The sequence below is a fragment of the Lepidochelys olivacea genome (assembly GCF_965140295.1).
Source record: "Lepidochelys olivacea isolate rLepOli2 genome assembly, chromosome: 2".
Classification (NCBI taxonomy): domain Eukaryota; kingdom Metazoa; phylum Chordata; order Testudines; family Cheloniidae; genus Lepidochelys; species Lepidochelys olivacea.
The window spans coordinates 179,611,311-179,638,460 of NC_140412.1; the positions used below are offsets into that span (position 1 = coordinate 179,611,311).

Here is a 27,150-nt window from a genome sequence, read left to right on the forward strand (position 1 = left end):
ATTTGTAATTAAAAATAATATACAGTTTGATTTCAGTTACAACATAGAATACGATATATATGAAAATGGAGAAAAATATCCAAAATATTTAATACATTTCAATTGATATTCTATTGTTTAACAGTACAATTAAAACTGTGATTAATCACAATTAATTTTTTTTGTTAATCACATGAGTTAACTGCGATTAATACACAGCCCTATATAAAATATAATATAAAATAAGAGAAGATCCAGGAAAAGAGAAGTTCTGTCTGATTTTTTTCCCCCAAACTCTTTCCAGTTTTGCTTACAGTCTTGGAACTTCAAATTCTCCCTGTCCTGCAAAAAAAAAAACAAAAAAAAAAAAACCCTGGCCCTTTTTTTTTTGTTTTATATATTTTTTAAGTAATCTATTGTGTCATGTAATTCTCTCAGCACAGTAGGGAACCCTCTTCAGGATGAGAGGAATTGTAACATAAAGCCCTGGAATCTGTGTGTATTAAAAGCTGTGGTGGGCAGAACTGACAATAGAACAGGAAATTTACCTAATGGGTCTCATTTAATATAAAAAATGTTCTGTATCTATGTTGGAAGTTATGCGGAATTCTTGCTTTCAGAAAAGAACTAATAGGTTTAATCAATACAAGAGATGGTTCAGTCCACTGTAATCTAAGTATTTTATAGTCATTACAGTTTAGTGTTATTTAGTGTATCTGAATTTCTTAATTCTTAAAAATTCTGAATTCTTAATCCCTCTTTTCAAGAAGGGAGAAGGAGTGGAAAAGGATGGAGAGTAGGAATGGGGGAAGGCTGTATGATGTCCCTTTAGAGCAGAAACATGTAGTGCAAGCCCTATGCAAATTGTTGCCCTGTTAAGCTCACTAGTAGACAGCAACAGTGTTCAGTGGAATTAAAGTAGATAATTTCAGCAATGGTAAATCCGTGGTAATATGTGGTTTTAAAAAAAAATCATCATTCACAGACCTTTCACAATTCTTGTTAACCATAGACACTGAAGGTCCAATTTTCAGAAGGGGTGAGTACCCAGAACTCCCTGTGAAATCATGGGGGAAAAAGGGGCTATGAATGTTCAGCATCTTCGGAAGATCAGGTCCATTTAAAGAGAAAGTGAGAGAGAGAGAGAGAGAGAGAGAGAGAGAGAGAGAGAGTGTGTGTGTGTATATATCTCATTCTGCCTCAGATGTACCTGCCATGCAGGAGAAAGAATTAACATCACTTTGCTTAACCGGCCTCTGTGTAGTTATAACAAAATTTTAAGGCCCCGATTCATCAAAGCAGTAAAGCATGTGCCGCAATCTTATTTATTGTAATGGGACTTGAGCAGAGGCTTTAATTAAGCACATGCTTAAATACATTCTTGAATAATGAGGGACTTGAGCATGTGGTTAAAGTGAGCCCGTGCTTAAGTGCTTGACTGAATTGGGATCTAAGACTTCACCCTTTTGTTCATGAACCAGGAACAGTATAAACAGTACAGATGCTTATCACAGGGTGCTTTCTGCACATTTTTGTTTTGTGTTTTTATAACTCCCATATTCCTTTTTTCTTCTAGGCAGAATGGGGAATAGCCGTAGTGCACTGAAGATGATAATGGAAGAATTGAATGATGTAGATAAGGCTATTGAATTTGCCAAGGAACAAGATGATGGAGAACTATGGGAAGACCTCATTTTATATTCTATCGACAAACCACGTAAGCAGAATAAGCTCCAGGCAGCTTTGTATATATGTTTGGTGAAATACAGTAAGCTTGGGGGAGGGGGCATTGAATTATCCATGTGCATGGCAAAAAGAATATTTTCAGATTCTTTTTGGAGCCATGCCAGGTTACCTAGTGCAAGAGGTTGTATTGCAATGTAATCATTTTTAATATTGGTGTGCTGAGGAAAAAATCCTCTCATATTACAGTAGCTGGAGGTGAGAAAGGGCAAGTATTTAAACATCTGTTGCCATCCTACAACTTTTAGTAAATGCGTTGTTACTGACAGAAATTCATGAAATATTATATTTCTTTTAAGTTGGTTTGAACTGAGGGTATATTTTGTTATATATAAGTTGATCTTCAGGCTACATTGACAGAAAAATTGAGCTATTGTAGAAGTTTTTGTATAGTGTATGTGTCATATTGCAAATTTCTGAAAATAAAGATCAGCCTAGATCTTTCTGCCCTTTCACCAGATTAAATGTGTTGAATTCTTTACTTTTTCTGGTGAAACCAAAAGATCTTTTAATATTATTGTGTGGGCTCTTTTTTCCCATTTGCCCTGGCCTGAGCATCTGCGCTGGGTTTACAGCTCCAGCTAGGTTGCGGCCAGAATGTCCACACAATATCATTTTTTATTAGAGAGCAGATTCAGGAGAGAATATAGCATGGGGAATTTAAATCACTTGGAAAATCTTTAAAGCTACCTACAATATATGACTGTGTCCTCTTTTGGAATTTCTAAAGCCAAGGCTATAAAACTACCTTGATTAGGCACCCCTTTTCCTAGGCACCGAATGGCTCATGAGGTTACTGTTGGGATACAGAGCTTTTCACCACTTGGCCACTAGTTCAGACTAGTACCAGGTAACCAGAAGTCATTACCATTTCTTACTCTGCAAAAGATGAGTTTCCAAGTCCAATACTTGATGGGCAGAAAACCATCCTCAAGTATGTTACTAATTAGCACCATTACTGAGGAGAGAAGTTTTTTTAAAGATTAAATGTTCAAGAGTTTAAACACCTGAATTGTACCAGCCCCCTTTGCCTGTATATGCAGCCACTCAAGTGGACCTGCACAATTCCTGGGCAGAGGGAAGATGCTAGATCTTGAGTTGCTCTCCTTCCCAGAGCTCCACCAAAGAGCAAAAGGCCCTCCTCAGCACTGCATGAAACAGCATTTCTCTCCTGTGGGAAAAGCCTACTTGAGGTTCAGAGAAGTGCTTGAAAAATATTTAATTCTTTATCTTGTGCTTCCAAAGTAATCATGCATTGAAATTAACCTTCTGGTTCAATGTGTTCAAGTGCCCAAAAACATTGAGCCATGGGCATACTATAATTTCAAATCTGTGTGTTGTTTTTGTTCTCTTTTGAAGACTTGGCCCCTTAAGTACTCTTGGTTTCCTTTTCAGAGGCTCAAAGACTTTTGTTCGTCAGCCAATAACAGTATGTCCTCTTTCCTGCCTCAAGAGAGATGTATGCAAGAAATATATGAATGTGACTTAACATTGCCTTTTAAGGAAAGGAGCTGTCATAAAATTAGCAGAAGGCTATTGGCTGTTATCACAGCACTCTAGTATTGGGAGTCTTACTGGGGCTTCATCTTACAACTTTTTTACACCTTTTTTATACAGCTTTTATTACTGGTTTGTTAAACAACATTGGTACCCATGTTGACCCCATTCTTCTGATTCACCGCATTAAGGAAGGCATGGAGATTCCTAATCTGAGAGATTCCCTTGTGAAAATTCTCCAGGATTACAATTTGCAGGTAAATGCAGCTCACGTGCTCTCTTTATCTCTGCTTCTGTGGTATTCTGCCTCAGAGGAACTGAAAAACCACTTTGTCATTCAACAGCCGGAGATGGCCACAGACTAAATCAGACAATCACAACTTCTTATATCGAGATGCTTGGGTTGTGGCACTGCATTATTTTGACTCAGGCTATGTCTACACTATGAGCTAGGGGTGTAATTCTCCTGCTCATGTACACATACACTCGCTCTCATTGAGCTAGTGTGAGTATAAATAGCAGCGTAGCCACAGTCGCACTGGTAGAAGGGAACAGAGGCATGGCTGGGCCATGCCTCGTAGAAACCCACTGGTTCCAAGAGAGTTTCTATGTACTCTGCAGGGCTCAGTCATCCCTCCACTGCTATCACCGCAGCTACGTTGCTATCAAATATGCGTACAGAAGCAGCGGAATCACACCCCTAGCTCATAGCACAGACATAGTCAATGTCCCCATGTATTGATACAAAATCTTGACAAAAAATATTAGAAGCAGAATTGGAGGGGGGTTTTGGACTATTTTATACAATACTATCTTCCATTACATCACGTCTGGGGACTCCTCCTGGGACCAGCATTTTTTTTGCTCTGTCCAAGACAAAGGGGAGCATGAGAAACGTCAGTGAGACCTGTGCTAGATTCTAATGCTATCCATTAAGTATCACATGCTAAATAAAAGGAAGTGAATTTTGCAAACCAAGTCAGTTTCCCTCAGTATCTTGTGCCATGCACATTATTTTGTGGACAAGGAAATTCTCATTGTGGGATATGGAAATTCAGGTACATCCCCCAAAATATTTGCACACACATACAGAAGTAACCATTCGATTGATTTGATTGCTGTTTATAATAGCCAAAAAAGGTACCCAAGAAATCTATCATTGTTTAAAATAACAATGTAACAAAAGTAAAGTCCTAGAAATACTATATCCCAAACATAACCCAGTAGCTGGATTATACCAAAATTCTGCCACTCAAACCATCACTCCCATCCTCCCTTGCCCTCTGAGGACACCTGGGCAGAAAGATGGGCCCTATAGGGTGCCATGAAGGTCATCAGTCCCTGTTTATTTCAGTCCAAGGTTAGAGGCTTGTTCCGCAGGCCTGTCAAGAAGTTTTACTACCAGACCCTTGCCTGATATATCGAACGGGGATCCAGCTTGATTATTTCTGCTGACTGCCGGCTGTGGTAAAACGGCATAAGGAGAGGTGCCTTTCAAATAGGCAGGTTCTAAGTCTTTGAAAGCTCCTCCTTGTTTACCATATACATTTTAGATAATGATTTTCAAAAATTAAGGGAGCTTTTTAAGCAGTGAATTCTCTCTGCTTTTAGTTGCACTGTCATTAAATGAAAGTGATTACAGCATATGTTTGTATATTTAATTATATAGTCACGATCTGTAGTGATTTGCACTGATTTCATCAGATATCATTAATTTTTAAGTAAATAGCTTCTAAATACTACACTAGATGCAACATTCATGTATCAGGTTTCAGAGTAGCAGCCTTGTTAGTCTGTATCCGCAAAAAGAAAAGGAGGACTTGTGGCACCTTAGAGACTAGCAAATTTATTTGAGCATAAGCTTTCGTGAGCTACTGCTCACTTCATCGGATGCATTCAGTGGAAAATACAGTGGGGAGATTTATATACACAGAGAACATGAAACAATGGGTGTTACCATACACACTGTAAGGAGAGTGATCAGGTAAGGTGAGCTATTACCAGCAGGAGAGCCGGGGGGGAAAAAACCTTTTGTAGTGATGATCAAGGTGGGCCATTTCCAGCAGTTGACAAGAACGTCTGAGGAACAGCTCGGGGGGGATAAATATGGGGAAATAGTTTTACTTTGTGTAATGACCCATCGACTCCCAGTCTTTATTCAAGCCTAAGTTAATTGTATCCAGTTTGCAAATTAATTCCAATTCAGCAGTCTCTCATTGGAGTCTGTTTCTGAAGTTTTTTTGTTGAAGAATTGCCACTTTTAGGTCTGTAATTGAGTGACCAGAGAGATTGAAGTGTTCTCCGACTGGTTTTTGAATGTTATAATTCTTGACATCTGATTTGTGTCCATTTATTCTTTTACGTAGACTGTCCAGTTTGGCCAATGTACATGGCAGAGGGGCATTGTTGGCACATGATGGCATATATCACATTGGTAGATGTGCAGGTGAACGAGCCTCTGATAGTGTGGCTGATGTGATTAGGCCCTATGATGGTGTCCCCTGAATAGATATGTGGACACAGTTGGCAACGGGCTTTGTTGTAAGGATAGGTTCCTGGATTAGTGGTTCTGTTGTGTGGTTGCTGGTGAGTATTTGCTTCAGGTTTGGGGGGCTGCCTCTAAGCAAAGACTGGCCTGTCTCCCAAGATCTGTGAGAGTAATGGGTCGTCCTTCAGGATAGGTTGTAGAATATGCAAATGGATATCTAAAATAATCTATTAGCCTTTGTCAAGGTTCCTTCCCCACTCTGAACTCTAGGGTACAGATGTGGGGACCTTCATGAAAAACCCCCTAAGCTTATTTTTACCAGCTTAGGTTAAAACTTCCCCAAGGTACAAACTATTTTACCTTTTGCCATTGAACTTTATTGCTGCCACCACTAAGCGTCTAACAAATATATAACAGAGAAAGAGCTCACTTGGAAATGTCTTTCCCCCCAAAAAATCCTCCCAAGCCCTACACCCGCTTTCCTGGGAAAGGCTTGATAAAAATCCTTACCAATTTGCATAGGTGAACACAGACCCAAACCCTTGGATCTTAAGAACAATGAAAAAGCAATTAGGTTCTTAAAAGAGGAATTTTAATTGAAGAAAAAGTAAAAGAATCACCTCTGTAAAATCAGGATGGTAAATACCTTACAGGGTAATCAGATTCAAAACATAGAGAATCCCTCTAGGCAAAACCTTAAGTTACAAAAAGACACAAAAACAGGAATATACATTCCATTCAGCACAGTTTATTTTATCAGCCATTTAAACAATAAAGAATCTAGCACATATCTAAGTAGATTGCTTATTAGCCCTTTACAGGAGTTCTAACCTGCATTCCTGCTCTGGTCCAAGCAAAAACCACACACACACACACACACACACTCTCACTCTCACTCTTGTTTTTCCCTCCCGCTTTTGAAAGTATCTTGTCTCCTCATTGGTCATTTTGGTCAGGTGCCAGCGAGGTTATCTTAGCTTCTTAACCCTTTACAGGTGAAAGGGTTTTTTCCTCTGGCCAGAAGGGATTTAAAGGTGTTTACCCTTCCCTTTATATTTATGACAGCCTTGAAATGCTTTGTGGTTTTTAAGTGATTTCATTTTGAATAGATCCAGATAGCTCTAGGACTAAAATATATATCTTACAGAGCAGTGGCTCTCAACCAGAGGTCTGGGGCCCCTTGGGCGGGGAAATGAGCAGGTTTTAGGGGGGCCATCAAGCAGGGCCAGCATTAGACTCACTGGGACCCAGGGTAGAAAGCCGAAGCCCCACCGCGTAGGGCTGAAGCCCAGGGCCCTGACCTCCGCCACCTGGGGCTGAAGCCTAAGCCTGAGCAATGTAGCTTCACAGGAGCCCCTGTGGCATGGGGCCCAAGGTAATTGCCCTGCTTGCTACCCCTAATACAGGCCCTGGCTTTATATGCAGAAAACCAGTTGTGGCACAGGTGGGCCGAGGAGTTTTTTATAGCAAGATGTGGAGGCTTCAGAAAGAAAAAGATTGGGAACCTCTGTCATAGAGCTAATAGAAGTTAGGGGGGCTTAATGAAATTTATGCTTGGTTTGCAATTACAGCTGTATAGCAAAAAAGTAATAATATAGGGACTAGTTCTCCTTACAAAAGAATCTATAAGCTACTGCTTGAAATAAGACTGCTGCTAAAATGTCATTGATGGTGTAAAATGCAACTTTTCAAACAAGATCTGGATTCCATATGTTAAATTTTCCATTGCTATAAACTGATGTATCTCCATTGGCTTCAATTAAACTATGCTGATTTATACAGCTGAGGATCTTGCTCATGTATTTGACTCTTCAAATTTGTGTAGCAAACCAAATTACCTGTTTGCCATACCTTATTATTAATACTAATGCTCAGGTCTTTATGCCATTTTTCATCTTTTCATCTAAAAGCACGTTAATGATCTTTACTCACAATTATATCTTATTTTCCAAATGGGGAAACTGAGAACAGAGATGAAATACCTTATGCAAAGGTCTCATAAGAAGTGAGTGGCATAGCTGAGAACAGAACCCATTCTCCTGACTCCCAGACTGGTACCCTAGAGACCACACTGGCTTTGGCAAAACCTTCTTCTCTTGATTCCGAAAAGGCAAAACTATTATACTCCTATAGTATTTGTCTGTATGGTATTAACTAAATGGCCTCCTTATTTTCTATCCCCCGTGAAGACTCTTGAGATCAAAAATGAGTGAGTAATGAGTGAATTTCCTGCACTTGTGGGAGTGTATGTGTTGGAAGCATAAAATGTCAATCTTTATTCTTTTAGATTTCCCTACCAGCTCTGATACAAACCCACACAATCTTTGAAATTAGGGGATAGCTAGGTGTTCTAATCCATCAGTTTCTGCTGACAAAAAGTGCATCTCCAACTTTGATTATGAGTTAGAGGGCCAAAATTGGTCCCATTTCCCCAAAGCTCTTATGGCAACCAAGCTATCCGACAGTTTTCTGTTCTGAACTGACCTAAAGCATGAGAGATTTAAGTCTCACTCCCTCTGTCATCTGATGAGGGAAAGGCAATGTTTCAAGTCATCACTAGTGGCCACCGCAAGCCCAGTGCTAGGGCTTCAGCCCTTTAAACATCATCCATGGATCAGGGAGGAAATGTACACACCACCTGGAGCTAAAGAAAAAGCAAAGCTCCAGTTTGGGTGTTCAAAGACATTTGTCGAGAGTAAAAGCTAAGGCTGAATGGGTTTGACTACAGAGAGTCATCAAGTCGTGTACGAAAGATAAGGAATTGTGATGGTCGACTCACTTCAGCCATTTTAGAACAGGCTGCTGCAGTCACCATCTTCTCACCCTGCTTTCAACTTTACAGTGTCTTCCAGGGAAGGTGGCACCAGCTTGTTCAATAAAATGAATCAGGATGGCAGCATCGTCCAGAGTCTGCTGGAACAGTTGCCTCCATGGGAAGATCACTTCAAGACACTGCTTAGTTGTCCGCCACTTGCAGTCCCTCTTCCACTTATGGGGCAGGAAGTTCCGTAGAGCCACCTACTTCAACCAAAAGGAGATCTAGATCGCAGTCCATAAATTGAAGTCTTGGAAGACACCAAGAGTTTGTAGCATTACTCCTAAGTATCTGAAGACAGGTGACAGTATTGTGCTGTAACTGCAAAGACTCTCCCAGACCAGCAGGCATACTAATATCATCCCCAGTGACTGGAAGAAGGAGGGTTATTCTACCTCAGTTCAAAAAGGGTGATGAGGCTGAATGTAGCAGCTATAGAAGTATTACGCTATTGTCAGTTCCAGGGAGAGTCTTCACTTCCATGTTAATGTATTGAATCAACAATGCACTTGGTGTCAAAGTCCAGGATACTCAGTGTGTCTGTAGATCTGGTTGTTCCACTGTCAACCAGATTGTTACCTTAAGACATCATTTTGAGAAGATAGCTGCATTTAATAAGTCATGCACAACGCTATTTACATAGATATCCTTCAGGCCTTTGTTTCAGTGCATTGAGCAAGCTTGTGGGATCTGAAGAGACATCTCAGCATCCCTGGGAAGATAATGTCATTGATAGACAAGCTCTACAGTGAAACAGGAAGCTGTGTTCAAGTCAGTGGCAGATACATGGCATGGTTGCCTGTTTGCACGAGAGGTTAGCAACGCTATATTCTGACACCATTGTTGTTCGGTATCGGCATTGATTGGTTGATGGATAAGCTTGAGGAGGCAGATGTTGGTGGCATTGAACTGAACACCATTCTGCTTTGGGATCTCGAATACACCAATGACATAATCTCATTGGCGCAGTTTGGTGATTGCCACAATTGATCGCTGATCCAGTCAGGCAAGAAGCAGCATGCATGGGTCTGGTTGTTAATCCAGATAAAACTACATTTCTGGCCATTATCACCAAATTTAGCCTCCAGATTACAACTAATATTAACCTGTCTGGATAGGAAATGGAGCAGGTGGCAGCTGTCAAATATTTGGGCAGTACCCTAGACAGTACTGGAGGGTGTTCAAAAGATGTGGATGCTTATATAGCAGCAACTGCTGCCATGTTTCAGGCCTTTCAGCAACCTGTGTGAGGAACATTGTGACATTGCTTGTTCCAAACCTGCAGATCCTATACCAACTCTGTGGTGTGGAAGTGAGATGTGGGCACTGATCAAGGCTGAAGAACACCATATTGACGTTTGTTCTTGTTGTGTCAGTCAGCTGCCCCATATGAAGTGGCAGGACAAGATAAGGAAATGCCCACATCCAAAGCCAAACCCAAGAACTGTTTTCATCATCATTTTCTTGGTATGGACATATTATAAGAATGGAAGATCAATGAATTCCAAGTTCTGTGTACCAAGGAATGCCACTACGCAGCTGGCGAGCCAGGGGCACCAAAAGCATCAGTGGCACAATAAGACTGTCAGTGACAGACATAAATGGAATATAAATCAGCCCACCTGAACTACCTTGCCAGAAATCGGTACAGGCAGCGCTCAATTTGAACAGAGGCGACACATATTTGGGATTTTCCATGATAAGTGCTAAGAATTGGGTTTGACCAGCTTTGTTTGTTTGGAAACACAGATTCACATCTCAACATGATCAACTCAGCCCTTCATGCTTAAATGATGAGGTAGATCAGTTGAATGCCATGCAGTTCACTGTGTGGCAGTCAAGAACACAGCTAAGGGGGCCAGCATCTTTATACCACACCATTATTTGGTGGTGGTGGCAGAATGAGTAGTAATTTCTTTTGGTAGTCTTCTTCATGGATAACTAAGGTTTGTATTACCTGTAGGTGTGTGTGTGTCTGTCTGGCATGTGTGCGTCTGTGTGCGCACACATGCTAAAAGACATGGCAAGAAGTAATATCTGAGCACTGTATCCATAATTAAGATTTGTGTTTATCATGAACGTAAATATTTTGTAAGTGTTGAAGTTGAAAAATCCTCTTCTTGACTGCGGTATGTACGGTACTGGAAAAAGTGAGGATAGGTTAATTTGAGCTACTTTGTAAAGATAAGCTAATATAATCCTTTGCATCTCTGGTATATTTATGATGGTAATAGGACTCTATATTAGCCTGACTGCCAAAAAAAAAAGGATAAATTAGTCTTTGTGGATGTGCTGACTTTGAGTTTCCTTAATTTGCTTTGAATCCTCATTCCCCATTCAATTCCCTCTCTGCTAGTATTTTCAAAATCTCAGCCAATTTCTCCTCCTTATCCATATTTTGTATCTCCTACTCCAGTTTTGTCTTTCCTTCTCTGTCAACATGCCTGTCTCTTTCTGCCCAATGCCACCTCGTTTCAGTATGACACAATCTGTCATCCTTCCATTCTATTTTAGTCTGTCATCTAAGAGAGTGAAGGACAGTCTCCCCCACCTCCAGAAAGGGAAGAATAATGCTGACTTCTCTCCTCTTTCTCCCCATCCAGCCGGAGAGAGGATGTTTGCTTCAGCTACAGTGAAGCCTTGTCTGATAAGACATTCCTCCCAAATTTTTCCACCCTTCTTACCACTAGTTAGGTCCACCCATGGGAGTGTGATGTATGCATTGATTTAAACAAGTCACAGATGGCCTTTGTACTTTAAGGACAGTGATGGTGTAGGCCTACACTGTGCAGCCTTAGATGATGTATACTGAAAAGGTCAGTGGCTGCTCCAACTGTTGGTATTACGGATTAAGATGAATGAGTGATAACTTACAGTGGGATTTATTTATTTATTTAGCCCTAGTTTTAATAACTCTCTCCTACCTCATGGTCTCCACCACCAGCAGTGTTCAATCCTATATTACCCATCTTTATGCATTTTTATGTAATAAACTCAGTCAGTTAGGTATGTTAAAACTTGTATTTATTTGCTAGTTAGTACTTTAGAGAGACAAAGTAAGTGAGATAATATCTTTTATTGGATCAACTTCTATTGGTGAGAGAGACAAGCTTTCGAGCTTACACAGAGCTGCTCTTCAGGTTCTTCCAGAAGTGGTAAATTGAATAAAATGTAGGCTAAAGCCACAACTTGGAAGTTCTTGTATTTTATATCTAACTCTTTAAATCTAACTCTTCACTGAGATGAATATTAAATCATAAATCAAGTAGGCCACTCACAACTGCATTTTAATTTATATTGCTATAAAATTGTGCATTCAAGTGGGTCCACTCATGCATCAAAAGTGACAGGCCTATGAGTGGTGGTTTATCTAACGGAGAATAAATTGCTATCCTGCCGCCAGCATTTGAAATATAATTAAATCACAATCAGAACTCTGGCAGGCACACCAAATTACAGCAGGTTACATTGAAATTCTGATGATAAAGCAATAATTTACTATTTTTAATTCCTGGTTTGTTTTCAGTTGCTTTAAAACTTTGTCCTTTTTGGAAAACAGATAGCCAGAAACAATCTTTAGTTTTAAAGACTGTGTGTAGAATAATTTTGATAGCACGTCTTTAATAACTAACTTACACTTGTATCATAGAGGATTTCCCTGCCAACCAACCCACAGTCATTTATTATATTGCAGCAACTCTTAAATTCTATTAGAGTACCAATATCAAGTATTTTCCTATGGAATAAAGTATTTCATTGCGGTTAAAATCTTGTGTACACTGTAAATTCCCAGACCTGCACTTGGTTAAATCGAAGAACATGTAAGTATTCTAAAAGTACAAGAACATTTTTGTTATTAAAAATCCCCTGTTTAAAACTCAGGACGTTCAAGTTTAAGGTTACTCTTTGAAGAACTTCAAACACTTGAAAATATGGACCTGCACAGCTGATGAGTCCAAACAACCTTACCTCTGTACCTGTAGCAAACTCTCTTGACCCAAAATTCTCAAACTTCAGTCTGTTTCCTCCCTACTACAAATGATGGTGGAAGTTACAAGTGCCTAAGTATAAGTTAGGTACATAACTTTAAACACTCATATCTGAACATTTTGACATAAGTTTTGTGGACCTATCTTTAGAATGTACAAAAATATGGTCCTTGCCTCAGTAAATGTTCTGATGTAGAAAAGACCAATACAAATATTCTTCTTATTCAGTCACTTGTTGCACAGTTTAAGCGTATCTCTTTTTCCACATTGATAAAATAGGAGTCTCTTCAGCTTCAGGTTGTACTAAAGTGGAATTTAGTTTACATTAATCACAGAAGTGAGCAAATGTTGCATATGCATCATTGTGATAAATTTAAGATAGTACCTCTGATTTTAAAAATAATTTTAATTCATATTCCCTTTTTTTCTACAAGTAGCAGAAGGATAGCTCAGAAGACATCCCTTACTCTAAGATCTTTTTTATTTATATCAAATATATAACCAATTTTTTTTAGTATTTTTAATAACTGACTACTCAGGTACTTGATGACTATACTCAGGTACTGTGACCTTTTTTTCTTAACTCTATTGACTGAACTTAAGTTCTCTATCATGACTGGTTGAATGCCGATTAAAAATCCATCTGGAAAATTTATGTTGAATGTTTTCTGTTTATTTCAGTCCACCTCATTCTTATTTTGTCCTAAATACAATATAAATAAGCTGCTGATTCTCAGAGTGACCACCAGGGGGCACACACAACTTGCACACAGCCTACCTGAGTCTATTGATAACAATATCTACATGATGTGTGTTTTGTTGTGACAGATCTTCTTTCTTCCTTGATTTCATTCAGAAATTTAAACTCATTTAGGCCCCAATTCAGGAAAGGATTTAAGGACGTGCTCGTTGATTTTCATGGCATTTAAGTATGCCCTTAAATTTAAGCACATGCTTAAGTGTTTTCCTGAATAGGGATGGACTTGAGGATATCTTTATGTATTTTGCTGAATCAGGCCTTATCAATTAAATGGAAGTTTGTGTGGCTGGTCATCAAATTATCTGATAGTATCTGCCCAAATGCAGTGTAATGTGACCAAAACAGAGGATGAAAGTTTCATTATTTTCAAAGGGCTTGGTTCATGAGGTTATTTATTAAATAAAGTGAAAGGTACTGTGTCAGTTTCACATTTTTCTCCTTGTTTCATTCTCCTGATTTTTTTCCCTTTTAATAATTTCACCCTTTTCTAGAAAGGAAGTTAGGGTTCCTGGGACATTTGCTGCAGAGGAACAATCATTTTTTGTCTTCTAAGAGAATTTGATCCTGCTGCATTTATGATTTCTTTGTAAATTTCCCCCCTATCTCACTATTAGTGAGTTAGGTCCCATTAGACAAGATTGGCTACCTATATGCCCTTTTCGTCCTAATAATGGCAAATGATTCTTTTAAAAGATTCATTTTTTCCATTGCTTCTCTTTTCTGTACGTCGTTATTAAATTACCCCGTTAGTCTTTAAACTCCCTGAATCTGTGTCAGTGGAATTTTGAGCTCTGACGTAGGTCCTCTTTGCACTGTAATTTTTTTCTTGCCTATTCTATTGAATTATTAGCAGAATAAGGTTTGACAGTGAGTCTTCTACAGGTTTTCCATAGCCATAAATGTGTCTACGGGTTCATCTATTCTAAAGCTTCTCTTTCTCAACACTTATATACGGCCTACATTTTTAAGTACCAAGTAGTTTGATTTTTTTCTTCTGATTTAATTGGTTTTACTCATTTCTATTACATAAACAAATGTAAAATGTAACTCCTTTAAAGTCCTGTTTTCAATAATTGCTTCTGGCAATGAGAATGGACTACATATAGTGGTTTAGACCTCCTAAGGCATTGTCATTCACACACCTGAAATATAAGGGATGCATCCCTATGTGGTAGCTTGAAGACTTCTAACATTTAAAATAGGGGAACGCTCCTGTTCTGCAAATTTGTTTCATCCAGCTGTTCTGTCATAAAAGCCTCCAGACATTTTTTAAAAGTCATTTTAAAAGTGTAAGCCACTACTCTATACTTTAAGTGGAATTTGTCTTTCACTGTGGTCCTTTTTGGATGAAGAGGGGGAAGAACCCATGGGGTCAGAATCAGATGTCTCCTGAGAAAAAAGCAGGTATTAAAAAGTTAGTATTACTGTTTTTAACTTTGTATGCATTGTAGAACTGAATTCAGTTCATTGTGTTTTGAGGTTGTATGATTTAATATTTTGATGTATTTAGTACCTGAGAATATGACTGTCACCCACTGGCATGCCCAATTTAAAATGTTCAGAGATTTATTGTCTATGAATTAATAAAATGTACTTCAGATGTATAATTAGCTAATTTTTGGGAAGTCCTACATACTGTAATTCATTTGCAACCTATGAGTGTCTGATTTCAGTTTTTGGAAACTGTTCACTTAGCTGTAATTCAGTCTGCTATGATATATTCTTTCAATTAGTTATACAGCTGAGTGTTCCAGATTAGTTTATTCACTTTTTCCTTGAGTACAGATAATCAGAAGTGGTGGTGCAATCATTCTCCTCTTACAGCACATTTTGTTTGTAGATTGTCAAACTAAAAACTGTGACCGAGAGTGCTGTTTGAAAACTGGTTTCATGGAAATTATTTATTTCAAACCATCCACGCAGTATAGAAAAATGGGAACTTGGGACTTATTCAGGGTTGTTATATTTGCATAAACATGCTTCATGTGGAAATTTAAATGTCTTCCTTGGTTCTGCATAGTTTGGGACTGTTTAATAATACTGTACATAATTCAACGTCATTGATTCCAGGCTTGCATTTTACAGTATTGCTGAACAATAATGTCCATCTAATGAAGTGCATTAGAGAAATGCAGAAGGACTGAGACTTTCACTAAGAAAATATGAAAGCTAAAGCTTTGATTAATTTTCTTGGCACCCAAAGCTTCTGTATAAATGACTTGTCAGTGCGAAAGACATTTGAACAAAAATAAACTTGGAAGGATCTTAGTTGTAAGTGTTTTGGAAATGTTTAGTACATGTAATGTGTTCCCAAGTGCCTTTTCTTGGAGGATGTAGAAGGAATCATTGTAACATGATGGTTCTCTTTTTCCTCTTTCCATTTTTAGATTTTTTGGGGTTTTTTGTTTTAAGTATAGATACAAATTGGCTGGGATGAGGGCAAGGAAGTTGCCCCTGGGAGGAGAGAGACCAGGATCTTGGGAAAGGAGTAATGAACGTGGGTATAGGATGGAGGATATAAGTGATTGGTTGGAAGTGGTGGGGCACTGTAGGAAAATGCCTGTCCACCCCCCTTTTTGTGGGGGTGAGAAGTGAGGAGGTGTGGGAGGAGCAAGGGAGATAGTGGGAAGGCTACAGCTTTTATGGTAGTGTATTTTGAAAGAATTCTGCTCTCTGTGGGAAGACGACAAATTCTTGCTTGGAATCAGGCTTGGTGATTACAAAGGTGCCCCATGATGCAGCTTCTAGTAGTTTTCTGGGGCATGAAGACACCTTGGGATTATCTTGGGGCCATGAGGTTTGACTTCTGTTATCAATTATAAAAGGCAGAGGACTGAGAGAGCCAGCAGTAGACAATGTGCAGCTCTCCATGTGGTATGGGTGATTGCTCCTGGTTCAGAAGTGTTGGCTCATCTGACTGAATCAGAGCATGCCTGCAGCTTCCAGATTTGAAATGGGGCTGTCAGTATTTTCAATAGGATTTATTATCCCTTCTCAGCAAACTCGTCTTTCTTATGGAAGTGAGGTGCCTTTATCTTGGTAATATACTAACTTGAGTCTTGAAATTTGGAGCATAAGTGCAAATTCATCCACTGATTGTCCATATGGATTCCATTCTTGGAAGACATGTACCCTAATTATACAAGATTGGTTTCTTTTGGCCAGTAGTGTCTGCTGGGGCTGTGCCTGCATCTTAGATATCCTTGTGCCCTCCCCATCACCAGCAAGGGCCTAAAGGACCAAGCAGGCCCAACTATCCTTCTGACCGCCTGTGGCAATGAGACTGAACCTTCTGCAGCATGCGCCTTTTCTCTGCACAGTGTGCCAGTGTGTGTTAATTAGAACCACAAGTACTGATCTACAAAGCTAACTGGAAGAGGTTCTCTATTTCGGCATGTCAGTACCAGCTTTCGCTCTTGACGTCTCCAATTTCAGCAATATTGGACTATTTACTTGCCCTGAAACAAATCTGGACTTTCCAGCAGCTCCATAAGGGTCCACTTAGTAGCAATATCTGCATATCACCCTCCTATCCAGGGCCATACTATTTTTTTCCACGCTCCAGGGCTAGATTCCCCAAGGACATCATTCATGTTTTTCCTTCTTTGTGGGAGCCCCTTTCCTCTTTGGAAACCTCAGTATAGTATTAGCAAGGTGATGGGTCCTCCTTTTGATCCTTTAGCAACCTGTTTTTTATATCACCTGTCTATGAAGGCTTTTGTTAATGACTATTACATCAGTGTAAAGGGTAGGGAAGATAACAGGTACTCCTTATACAGTTTCATAAGGACAAGGTGGCTCTCAGACTTCACCTCACGTTTCTGCCCAAGGTTGTGTCAGAGTTCCATATAAACCAATCCATTCACCTCCCATTTTCTTTCCGAATCCTCATTCCACCCCAGGGGAAGCTAAACTTCACACTTGATGTAATAAGGGCATTGTCATTTTACATCAACAGGACAAAATCATTCAGGAATACACCCAGGTTGTTGATGGCCTTGCTCAGCCCTTTACGCCCTTGGAGGAGGGTGGGGAGCAAGGACATGCAGGGTGCAGTCATGGCTCCAGCTGACACTGCTGACCAAATTAATCGATCTTGTGCTCATGGGAAGTGTGCACATCAAGAAGGGAATCCATGTGGACAAACGTGCTGAAGAAAATTTTCCTTAATGATGAGTTGTCCCCTTGCTGATACCTTCAATCATTCATCTTGAGTGGCTTACTTAACCTGTCTTGCCAGCTAGAAGAGCTGAATTCATAGATTATAAGGCCAGAAGGGACCAATGTGATTCTAGAAGCATAGAAAAGAGTGGCTGGAAGGGACCTTAATAAGTCATGTAGTCCAGCGCCCTCCCCCCAGCCTCACCCCGACTGCACTGAGGCAGGACCAAGTATACCTAAACCATCTCTGACAGGTGTTTGTCTAACCTGTTCTTAAAACCCCCCAACTTTCCTTTGAAAGCCTATTCTAGTATGTAACTCTGCTTATAGTTAGCAAGTTTTTCCTACTATCTAACCCAAATCTCCCTTGCTGCAGATTAAGCCCATTATTCTTGTTCTACCTTCACAAAGAACAATTGATCACCATCCTCTTTATAACAACCTTATACATATTTGAAAACTGTTAAGTCCCCCCTCAGTTTTCTTTTCTCAAGGCTAAACACAGCCAGTTTTTTTAACCTTTCCTCACAGGTCAGGTTTTCTAAACCTTTTATCCTTTTGTAGCTCTCTTCTGGAATCTCTCCAATTTGTTCACATCTTTCCTAATGCACTCCAGTTTGTCCACAGTACTCCAGCTGAGGCCTCATGAATGCCAAGTAGAGCAGGACAACTACCTCCCATGTCTTACATATGAAACTCTTGTGACTGCACCCCAGAATGAAATTAGCCTTTTTTGCAAGTGCATCACATTGTTGACTCACATTTGTCATCCACTATAACTCACAGATCCTTTTCAGCAGTACTCCCACCAAGCCAGTTTTTCCCCATTTTGTAGTTAAGCATTTGATTTTCGTTCCTTTCTAACTGTAGTACTTTGCACTTCTCTGTCTTGAATTTCTTCTTGTTGATTTCAGACCAATTCTCCAATTTATTGAGGTTGTTTTTGAATTCTAATCTTGTCTTAAAAAATGCTAGTAACCCCTCCCAGCTTGGAGTAATCAACAGATTTTATAAGCATGTGCTCCACTCCGTAATCCTAGTCATTAATGAAAATATTGAATAGTATTGGACCCAGGACAGACCCGGCAGGATCCCACTAGATTCATCACCCCAGTTAGACAGTGAACCAGTGATAACTACTCTCAGTATGGTCTTTCAAGGAGTTTTGCACCTACTTTATAGTAATCTCATCTAGACCACATTTCTGTAGTTTGTTTATGAGAATGTCATAGGAGACTGTCAGAAGCCTTACTAAAACCAAGATATACTACCTCTACTGCTTCCCTCCATCCATTAGGCCAGTAACCTTTTCAGAGAAGGAAATTAGGTTGATTTTGGCATGATTTGTTCTTGACAAATCCATGTTCGCTATTACCTATAATGCTTTTATCCTCTAGGTGCTTACAAATTGGTTGTTTAATAATTTGTTCCAATATCTTTCCAGCTATTGAACTTAGGCTGATGAGTACATTTAAAAGATAAATACTATATTAACTCTTCTTCAGTCCTCTGGCACCTTACCCTTCCTTCTTAAGGTCTCAAAGATAATTGCTAATGGTTCCAAGATTGTTTCAGCTAGTTTCTTAAGTACCTTTAGGGTGAATTTTATCAGGTTTCACTGACTTGAATACATCTAACTTATGTAAATATTCTTTAACCCATTCTTTCTCTCTTTAACCTAATGTTTCTTTCCCCTTGTTAATATTAATTGTGTTAAGTATCTAGTCACAATTTACATTTTTAGTGAAGACTGAAGCAAAGTAGGCATTAAACACCTCAGCCTTCGTGATGTCATGTATTAGTAGTTCTCTGTCCATACTAAGTAGATGACCTACATTTTTATTGGTCTTTCTCTCACTGCTAATGTGAGATATACAACTCACATATATAATATATAATGTATATAATATACAACCTCTTATTACATTTTATGTCCCTTGGTAAGTCTAACACATTTTGTGCTTTAGCCTTTCAGATTTTGTTCCTGCCTATTTGTGCTACTCTTTCATACTCATCCTTAGAAATTTTTCTACGTTTACACTTTTCGTAGGACCCCTTTTTGATGTGCAGGTCATTAAAGAGTTCCTGATGCAGCCATAGTGGCCTCTTAGTATTCTACATATCTTTCCTTCATGTTGGGATAGTTTGCTGTTGCGCCTTTGAGAAATTTCCAGCTCTCCTAAGCTCCTTTTTCCCTTAGATTTTCTTCCGTTGGGACCTTACCATAAGCAAGTTCATCCATTGTAGTGAATTGAGTGGGTATTTAAAAATTTTTACCCCCTCCCCTCCTTTCTAATTAAGTTTGTCTTTTGAAACTTCATAACTTTGCTTGTGGTTTGGTTATGGTTAAAAATTTTGCTTGCTTAGATATTTTTTGGGAGAGGCTAATCAAACATTTCTTAGGCCTTGTCTATACTTACCAGGGGTTCGACGTGCAGCAATCAGTCAATTGTCTGTCAATTGTCAGTCAATTTAGCGGGTCTAGTGAAGACCCGCTAAATCAACTGCAGTCTCCCATCGACTCCTGTACTCCACCTGAATGAGAAGCGCAAGGGGAGTCGACAGGAGAGTGTTTCCAATTGACATTGCATAGTGTGGACCCCGCAGTAAGTAGATCTAAGTAGGTCGACCTCAGCTATGTTATTCACGTAGCTTAAGTTGTGTAACTTAGATCGATCTCCCCCTGTAGTGTAGAAAAGCCTTTGTTTCACAGGGAATCCCAAGGTTTAGAACTTGCGAAGCACTGATATAGGGAATGCTTTAAGTACTGAGGTGGCATTTCTTGTTAGTCAAATGAGAAGTTTTTAAGGTTGGCCTCATCATGTATGACAAGGTCTGAGTGCAGTTTTCTCCATCTGCATGTATGGTAATTGACTTCACAATCTTATCTGGTTGTGTACTTTGTGATAGATTTTGCTACGTGAGGGATGCAAGAAGATACTTGTTGCAGACTCGTTGTCCCTATTGAAGAAAATGCACCGAACTCAAATGAAAGGCATCCGTGTGGATGGTGGGTACAAACAAAATGCAGTAGCCTTCAAAACTGTTGAGCAATATTCTTTGCTTTTGAACTATGGGTGCCTAACCAAGGACCATATTGGAAGCTTGCCAAGGGCCTGGGCCTCATACCTAATTTACAGAAAATGGAATGGGATGCTGCTAGCCCTCATCTTTAATGAGGAATTGCTAGCATCTGGAAACTACAGGTCCCAGTTTCAGGTACTTTATCTTGATCCAAGTTGTCTCTGTTCTGATCAAGATAAAAAGTATTGCCTACTGGGACCTGTCGGCTACACAAATGTTCCCTTAATCAGAATATGTAACCTAAACAAGAAATTACAACACAGCTTTTAAAGATACCTGAAACGATTTCAAAAGCACCAATGATAAAAAAAAAAATCAGCAGTTGTGTAAACAGTTGTGTAACTTGTGCATCAAGGAAATGCAATGATAATTCCAACACGAGAGAGCCTGACATTTGTAAAGTCAGAGGATCAGAGCGTCTGACACAGGATACTGTACACGGGGAAAAAACTGCCCTATTTTTTTAACCTCTTTCAAAGCTCTTCCTGTAGGTTTACAGCTCTGATCTGACTGTCAATCTAGGTGTTTAAATGGTCCATTCTCCACAGAATTTGAGCACCTTACTGCATATTTTCATGCTGACAATAAGGCTGCTTCTGTTTCATACTTAAATTTTTAATAGACTGCATAGAGCATTATAAATAAATAATTCTTCAAAATGCAGCATTGAATGCTGGAATTTCTTTAGTAAAGAGAGGGCCATATCTGCTTGAGGCATGACGATAACAAAATGTTTTTTGTCATTATTTTTAAAATATTTGTTTTCTTACAGAGGAGAATATCTGTGAATCGTGTCTTTCCCCTATACTTCCTTCAGGTAAGACATTTGGTGGGAAAGAGACCTTGTGAGAGAATCCTTTTTTTGGAAATATAAATCAAAAATTATTGTTGTTCATGGAATAAGCCTGTTACTATCTGAGCATTTGAAAAAAACATCGCTTCATTCAGTGCTAAGATATTTTCACTTCTCTTATAACAGACTGCAGTTTTAAAACATTTTCTGAGATTAGCCCTGAAAATAGAAATTCAGCAAAGCATTATTTATAAAAGATACATATTTTGGGAGGGCGCTATAACACAAAAAATATGTATAGTTTTTTTTTTTCACTTGTTCCTCAGCATGAGAAGGTTATAGCTTGATTCAATAGAATAAGTTGGCCTGAGCCCTCCAACTGAGAATACTTATGGCTGAGTATTTGAATAAGATTACTTTCTTCTTAGTGATAAAGACAGTTACTGAGCAGTGGCACAGAGCATTCGAGGAAGCATTTTCATTTCAGTTTTGTTTTTTCTTCATCATCTGCCAAATTGATGTTGACATAGCATAGAAGAGAAAGTAGAACTGAAATGGTTTTGTCAGACCATGAGCTAGCTTCACAATGTAGCTGTACTGTGTTCACCTCCACCAACATCAAACCTAGCGCAGGCAGAAAATCTGGACGAGGAGGAGGATGTTTCAGTGATGGTTGGCCGCCTGTTTTTAATGCATTAAAAACTTCATATTAATGACTGGTGAGGTGATTCTTGTGTGTATTTGTGGACAATATATAGAATCATAGAATCCTAGAATATCATGGTTGGAAGAGACCTCAGGAGGTCATCTAGTCCAACCCCCTGCTCAAAGCAGGACCAATCCCCAACTAAATCATCCCAACCAGGGCTTTGTCGTATATGTGCTATAAGAATTATTCAGAGGCTTATAACTTGGGCGAATTTTCATGGGGACATCAAAAAACACATCTCTGACTGCAGAGCAGGCCCTTGCCAAATTTCAAGTCCTTGCTCCAAACCGTGGAGGTGCTAGAGCTTCTCAACAAACAGTTGTAGAAATTTTTCTTAACAAAACACAATAAACAATGTATTTTCCCTTACCTTGTTCTCAGAAATGGTTGAACTGTTTTAGCTGACCTTCCCTCCCTACACCCAAAAAAAAAAAAAAAATCAGCCTTACGTGTAGTATAGAAAATTTCAGCCCAAATGTATCAAGTTTAGCAAAGTTATAAGCACTAGAAAATGGTATTTCATGATGGAAAGTGTTCGGCAGTGTTAACTGTAGCGCTACCTGTGCCACCTATAATAATCTGTAGAATTGTTGGAATACGTTAAGCTGAAGGATGCAACTTAAATGTAAGATGTTACTATTATTCTGCATAAATAATGGCATATGTCAGTATCTTTTGCATAGGTAAGGTAAATTTATTATAACCATCAGCTCTCTTGTTTCCCTATCTCATTGTAACGTATTTATTTTCTTCCCCTCAGATGCATCCAAATCCTTCAGTGTGACAGTGTTCCATTGCAGGCATATGTTTCACAAGGAGTGCCTCCCTGTACCTAGCACAGTAAGCAACCAACTTAATCTCTGTGGATATGAGAGATCACCTTCATCAAGGATAAAAGGACAAATGATTTGCTTTTGCCATCCACAGAGAAGGGCGCATGCTTGTCGGGGATTATAAAATTATTATTACAGTTATTCCTGACTGTATCTCAGTATGTATCTAGGAGAATGGTGGCTAACCCAACTGCAATCAAAATACAGATAATTTAAATGAAACATGCTACTCTTAGACAAGACAAATATTTTGATTTTTCTCAAATCTGAATATGAAATGCATTTTACAGACTTAGTGAATGAGCCATTTGATTTTTTAAAACCTTTCTATAGCAGCTCTCTAAGACGTGTTTTAATTTAATTACATTCCAGAATAAAACAATTTCTTAAGAAACTTAATTTCATTGATTTTAGAGGGAAAACATCTTCATGTTTTAGTGAATAAATATTTAAATAATTTTTTTTTATATTCACTTTTCTGCTGAGAATTTTTTTCTTTATCTGTTGAATTAAATTGTTTGACTGTAAAGTGAAAACACAATAAATAACTTTTATATATAATAAATAAATAAATTTGGACAGGGATTTAGAAATAAAAGCATCAAAAGTTAATAAAACAGGAAAAACAATTGGAATTTAAGATTTTTTTTTACTTAAATCTGTTTTGTCGTAAAGTTTTATAGAACTACTTCCTCTAGCAAATGTAACAAACTAAACAAGGCATCTCAATATTCGCACACCAAAAATTATATATTTAAGTATTTATCAGAGAGAGCTTTATTTTACTAGCGTGTTCCCATAATAATAAAGCCTCTTAATTTTTTCTCTTAAAAGCAATTATTTCTTTGCAATTTGGTGTTGGACCAGACAATATTTATTAGCAATAATTACTATGAACTAGATTATCTGAAGAATAGTCAAATTTTGGCTGAAAGACCAGGATGCCAAAAGCCAGTCTGAAAATTTGGTCCTGGACAGAGAGGGGTAGATAACATTTTACGGGGATTTGTTTTAAAAAAATTGACCTTTATTGTAATTGGTACTGTAGGAGTCTTAATAGTCTTGTGTTTAGCTGTTGGTCCTCAGAGTTTCTGCTGAGCAGTTGCAGTTTGGTGCCGTGCCGGTTATAGTTATAGGAAGCCTGCTTGATGCATATAGGCATAGTGGGGCATATTGGAGGAAGAATAATGCAAAAATAAGGAACATATGAGGGTAAAAGTACAAGTTTAAAAATGTTTGATTTGGATAGCAAAACATAGAGACTCTGGCCCAGATCCTCAGCTAGTACAAATCAGCCTAGCTCCCTTGAAATCAATGAAGCTATACCAATCCACACCATCTGGGGATGTGGCTCAGAAATCTACTCACAGCCAGATCCACCAGCACAGATCTTCCAAAGAGCAAGGACAGCATGCCAAGTAATTTGTGCTGTTTTTGTTCCACATAGCTATTCACATAAGTATTTAATCCTCATACAGGCAGAATTTGGCTTCAATACGTGTTTGTTTTTATATATATGTGTGTGTGTGTGTGTATGTGTGTGTCTTTTAGAGCACCTGCAAAGACAAGGAGAAATATACTGCTTCTTGGCTCCAAGCATAATTATAATATGCATAATACATTCTGTTATACTGCCTTCCTATGTATAAGTGTGAATGTGCACAGGAAATATGCACTCACTACAGAGCTATAGAATTCATGGAGTGACTTACATTTACTTTCCAAAAATCCTGAGGTAAATTTTCATATGATAGTTGTTTTGTTGCAGAATATAGGTTAGTATCTAACTAACATACCTTTCTTTTAAATTTCCAGATGTCCCCATTGCAGTTCTGCAACATCTGCAGTGCTAAGCACAGAGGACCAGGCAGTGCGATCTTAGAAATGAAAAAATAGCATTCTCCATATACTCTCACGCATGTCTATGACAACCGTTTTGTGGCACTAAGCCATTGATGATGATGCTGTTAAGAGACTGTATATAATTCTGAGTGTGATTTAAAACAAATTTCTAAAAATTATCCAATTTACTGAAATTTCCTTCTATATCTTCAGAAAGAAAAGTGGCAAAAACAATATATATTCACCTGGTATATCTTTGTTACACAATGCAGATTTCACCAGTCATATGCTTGTTCTTCAATAAGTAATGAAAATATAAACCTAAATAGAAACAATTAAATTTGGAGATTATTCTTGGCACATTGCATTACAGAATAGGTGTACCACAGTTTGAAACCAAATCGGAAACCACAGTTAGAAATTTGTATGCAAGGTCAGCATGTGTAGTTCTCATTGATTTCAGTGGGCCTGCTCAAATACTTAAAGTTAGGGCCTTTCTGAATTGATACCTAAATAAATAAGTTATTAATAAGTTCCAGTGACTACATTTTCACCCATCTTGTTAGAAACTGGTTATTTTATATAATTTGCAGACATGACCTCCATGGTGCTTTCGTTTGTATAGATATTCACTATGTTAAGCAAATCCTTCTTTTTTTTTTTTTTTTTACTGGAAAGTTTTTAAATGTTACCAGTGAGCGCCTTTAGTCTGTTGCTTAAAAACTATAACGACGGTATATCTCTTGAGTTGCTCAAATATAGAAAAACATCTGGGCTTTACAAGAAAATATCTCCAAGAGCTTCCTGTGACATCATAAACCAAAAGAGAGGAGGTCAAATAACTATAGTTTACAATGATGCAGTGATTTTTTTTCTTGTTTCCCTGATGCTCAGTTTTTATTGTTGACATGCAACATATAGATCCAAGGGGGATCAATCTTCAAAAGATGAAAAAATTATATAGATACCACCTCTTCAGCATTATTGCCACCTTTCTGGTATATGTAAAATATGCATGCAGTATATATGAGCTCTTCAACTGATCACTCTTGTCTATCTTCTTTCACCTTCGTAAGTGACAGAGTCAGCTCCTCAGCTGATGTAAATTGGCATCACACCCTTGAGATCAATGAAGCAATGCTAATTTACATCATCTGAGGATGTGGCCCAAAGTATTTAACAAATCAGTGCTTCATTTTTTGTTGACCCCTGTTGATGCTTTACAGGTACATTATAAATGGGCTTTGTTACATCTGGTGATAGTAATGCTGTGTATCAATTAATATTGGAAATAAAATTGTAAGTGTTCCATTATGCAACATGGTGTCATATGGATCAGAATTTTATCATAATTTAAAGCAAAGAAGTTGTTTGTTTACTTCAACTTGGTCTTAAATTCCCTAAGGCTTAGTAGTGTTCAGTGACTTGAATTGCTAGCCTGCTACCACTTGCGACCATGCATACCTTATAGACTTACACATACTGTACATTTTGCAAGTAATTTTAAATCCCTGCATAGATCTTCAGTCAGAATGTTCTCTAAGCCCAAAGCTTCTTTCACTTTTATTTCATTCAGGGACCACCCTTTTCACGTTCCAGAGCTATAAATGTGCTAATTTTGATTCAATAAGAAGTGCCCATTGGGTCCCCACCTGACCACGATTTGGGTTGCTTCCTTTCTCTGACATAAGAGTCCTTCCCCTGTTGGGGGTGTATAAGAATCTCTCCAAAAAGAAGTTCTCTTCCCCTTCTCTAAGGGCAGGGAGGAACAAAGTAAAGAAAGGGGGGAAAAGAGGTGCTTAGCCTCATGGCCCATATCTGTCATCCCTCTTGGTTCCGGATTGTCTGTAGGCTTTTTATTGTCCTAATCAGGGTTAGAGTCCTTCTTTAAACAACACCTCTTCCCTGGTGGCCCCGCCTTTTTTTGTGGGGGAGGCACATTTGGTCTCTACCTGATACAGGGAATCTCAGGGGCAGCTGGGGCAGCAACTGTCTCCCTCTTGCTTGATCTCTCTCCCTCTAATCACCTGTGTCTGAGGTATAGCAGTCTTCCCCAGTTACTGTCTCTTCTTGTGGCAGGCTTTTACTTTTTAAGGTTCCTCCCTCCAGGCAGAACAAGCCTTGCAGGTTAGTGCTGGCTGAACCCAAAAGAGCTCATTACCTTCTTCCTTCATAAGGTGAAGGGTGGCCCCTCACATGCACGTATTTTTTTCTGAAAAGCTTTTTAAATCATAGGATGCATCCCAGGTTCATGTCTAAAACAATGATTTTCAACCTGTGGTCCGCAGATCCCTGGGGGTCCGCAGAGTGTGTCTAAGATTTCCAAAGGGTTCTGCACCTTCATTCTAAAATTTTCAGGGGTCTGCAAATGAAAAAAAAGGTTGAAAACCACTGGTCTAAAATATTCAGCTACCCAGGTGCTTTTCTTTTAAAAATCAGGTTTGGGCTGAGAAGTAG

General features: G+C 38.7%; 1 protein-coding gene across 3 annotated transcripts in view; it reads left to right on the plus strand.

The window, feature by feature from the left end:
• The window catches only part of VPS41 (VPS41 subunit of HOPS complex), a 173,253-nt gene extending 147,241 nt beyond the window's left edge, over nucleotides 1-26,012 (plus strand). For all 3 annotated transcript variants that reach the window (XM_084621271.1, XM_084621272.1, XM_084621273.1), the window contains 6 exons: nucleotides 1,556-1,696; nucleotides 3,340-3,476; nucleotides 20,343-20,442; nucleotides 21,289-21,333; nucleotides 22,779-22,858; nucleotides 24,667-26,012. In XM_084621271.1, coding sequence (XP_084477397.1) covers nucleotides 1,556-1,696; nucleotides 3,340-3,476; nucleotides 20,343-20,442; nucleotides 21,289-21,333; nucleotides 22,779-22,858; nucleotides 24,667-24,747 — 584 coding nt within the window. In that variant the 3' untranslated portion in view covers nucleotides 24,748-26,012. The remainder of the gene's footprint in view (nucleotides 1-1,555; nucleotides 1,697-3,339; nucleotides 3,477-20,342; nucleotides 20,443-21,288; nucleotides 21,334-22,778; nucleotides 22,859-24,666) is intronic.
• Nucleotides 26,013-27,150: the final 1,138 nt, after the last annotated feature.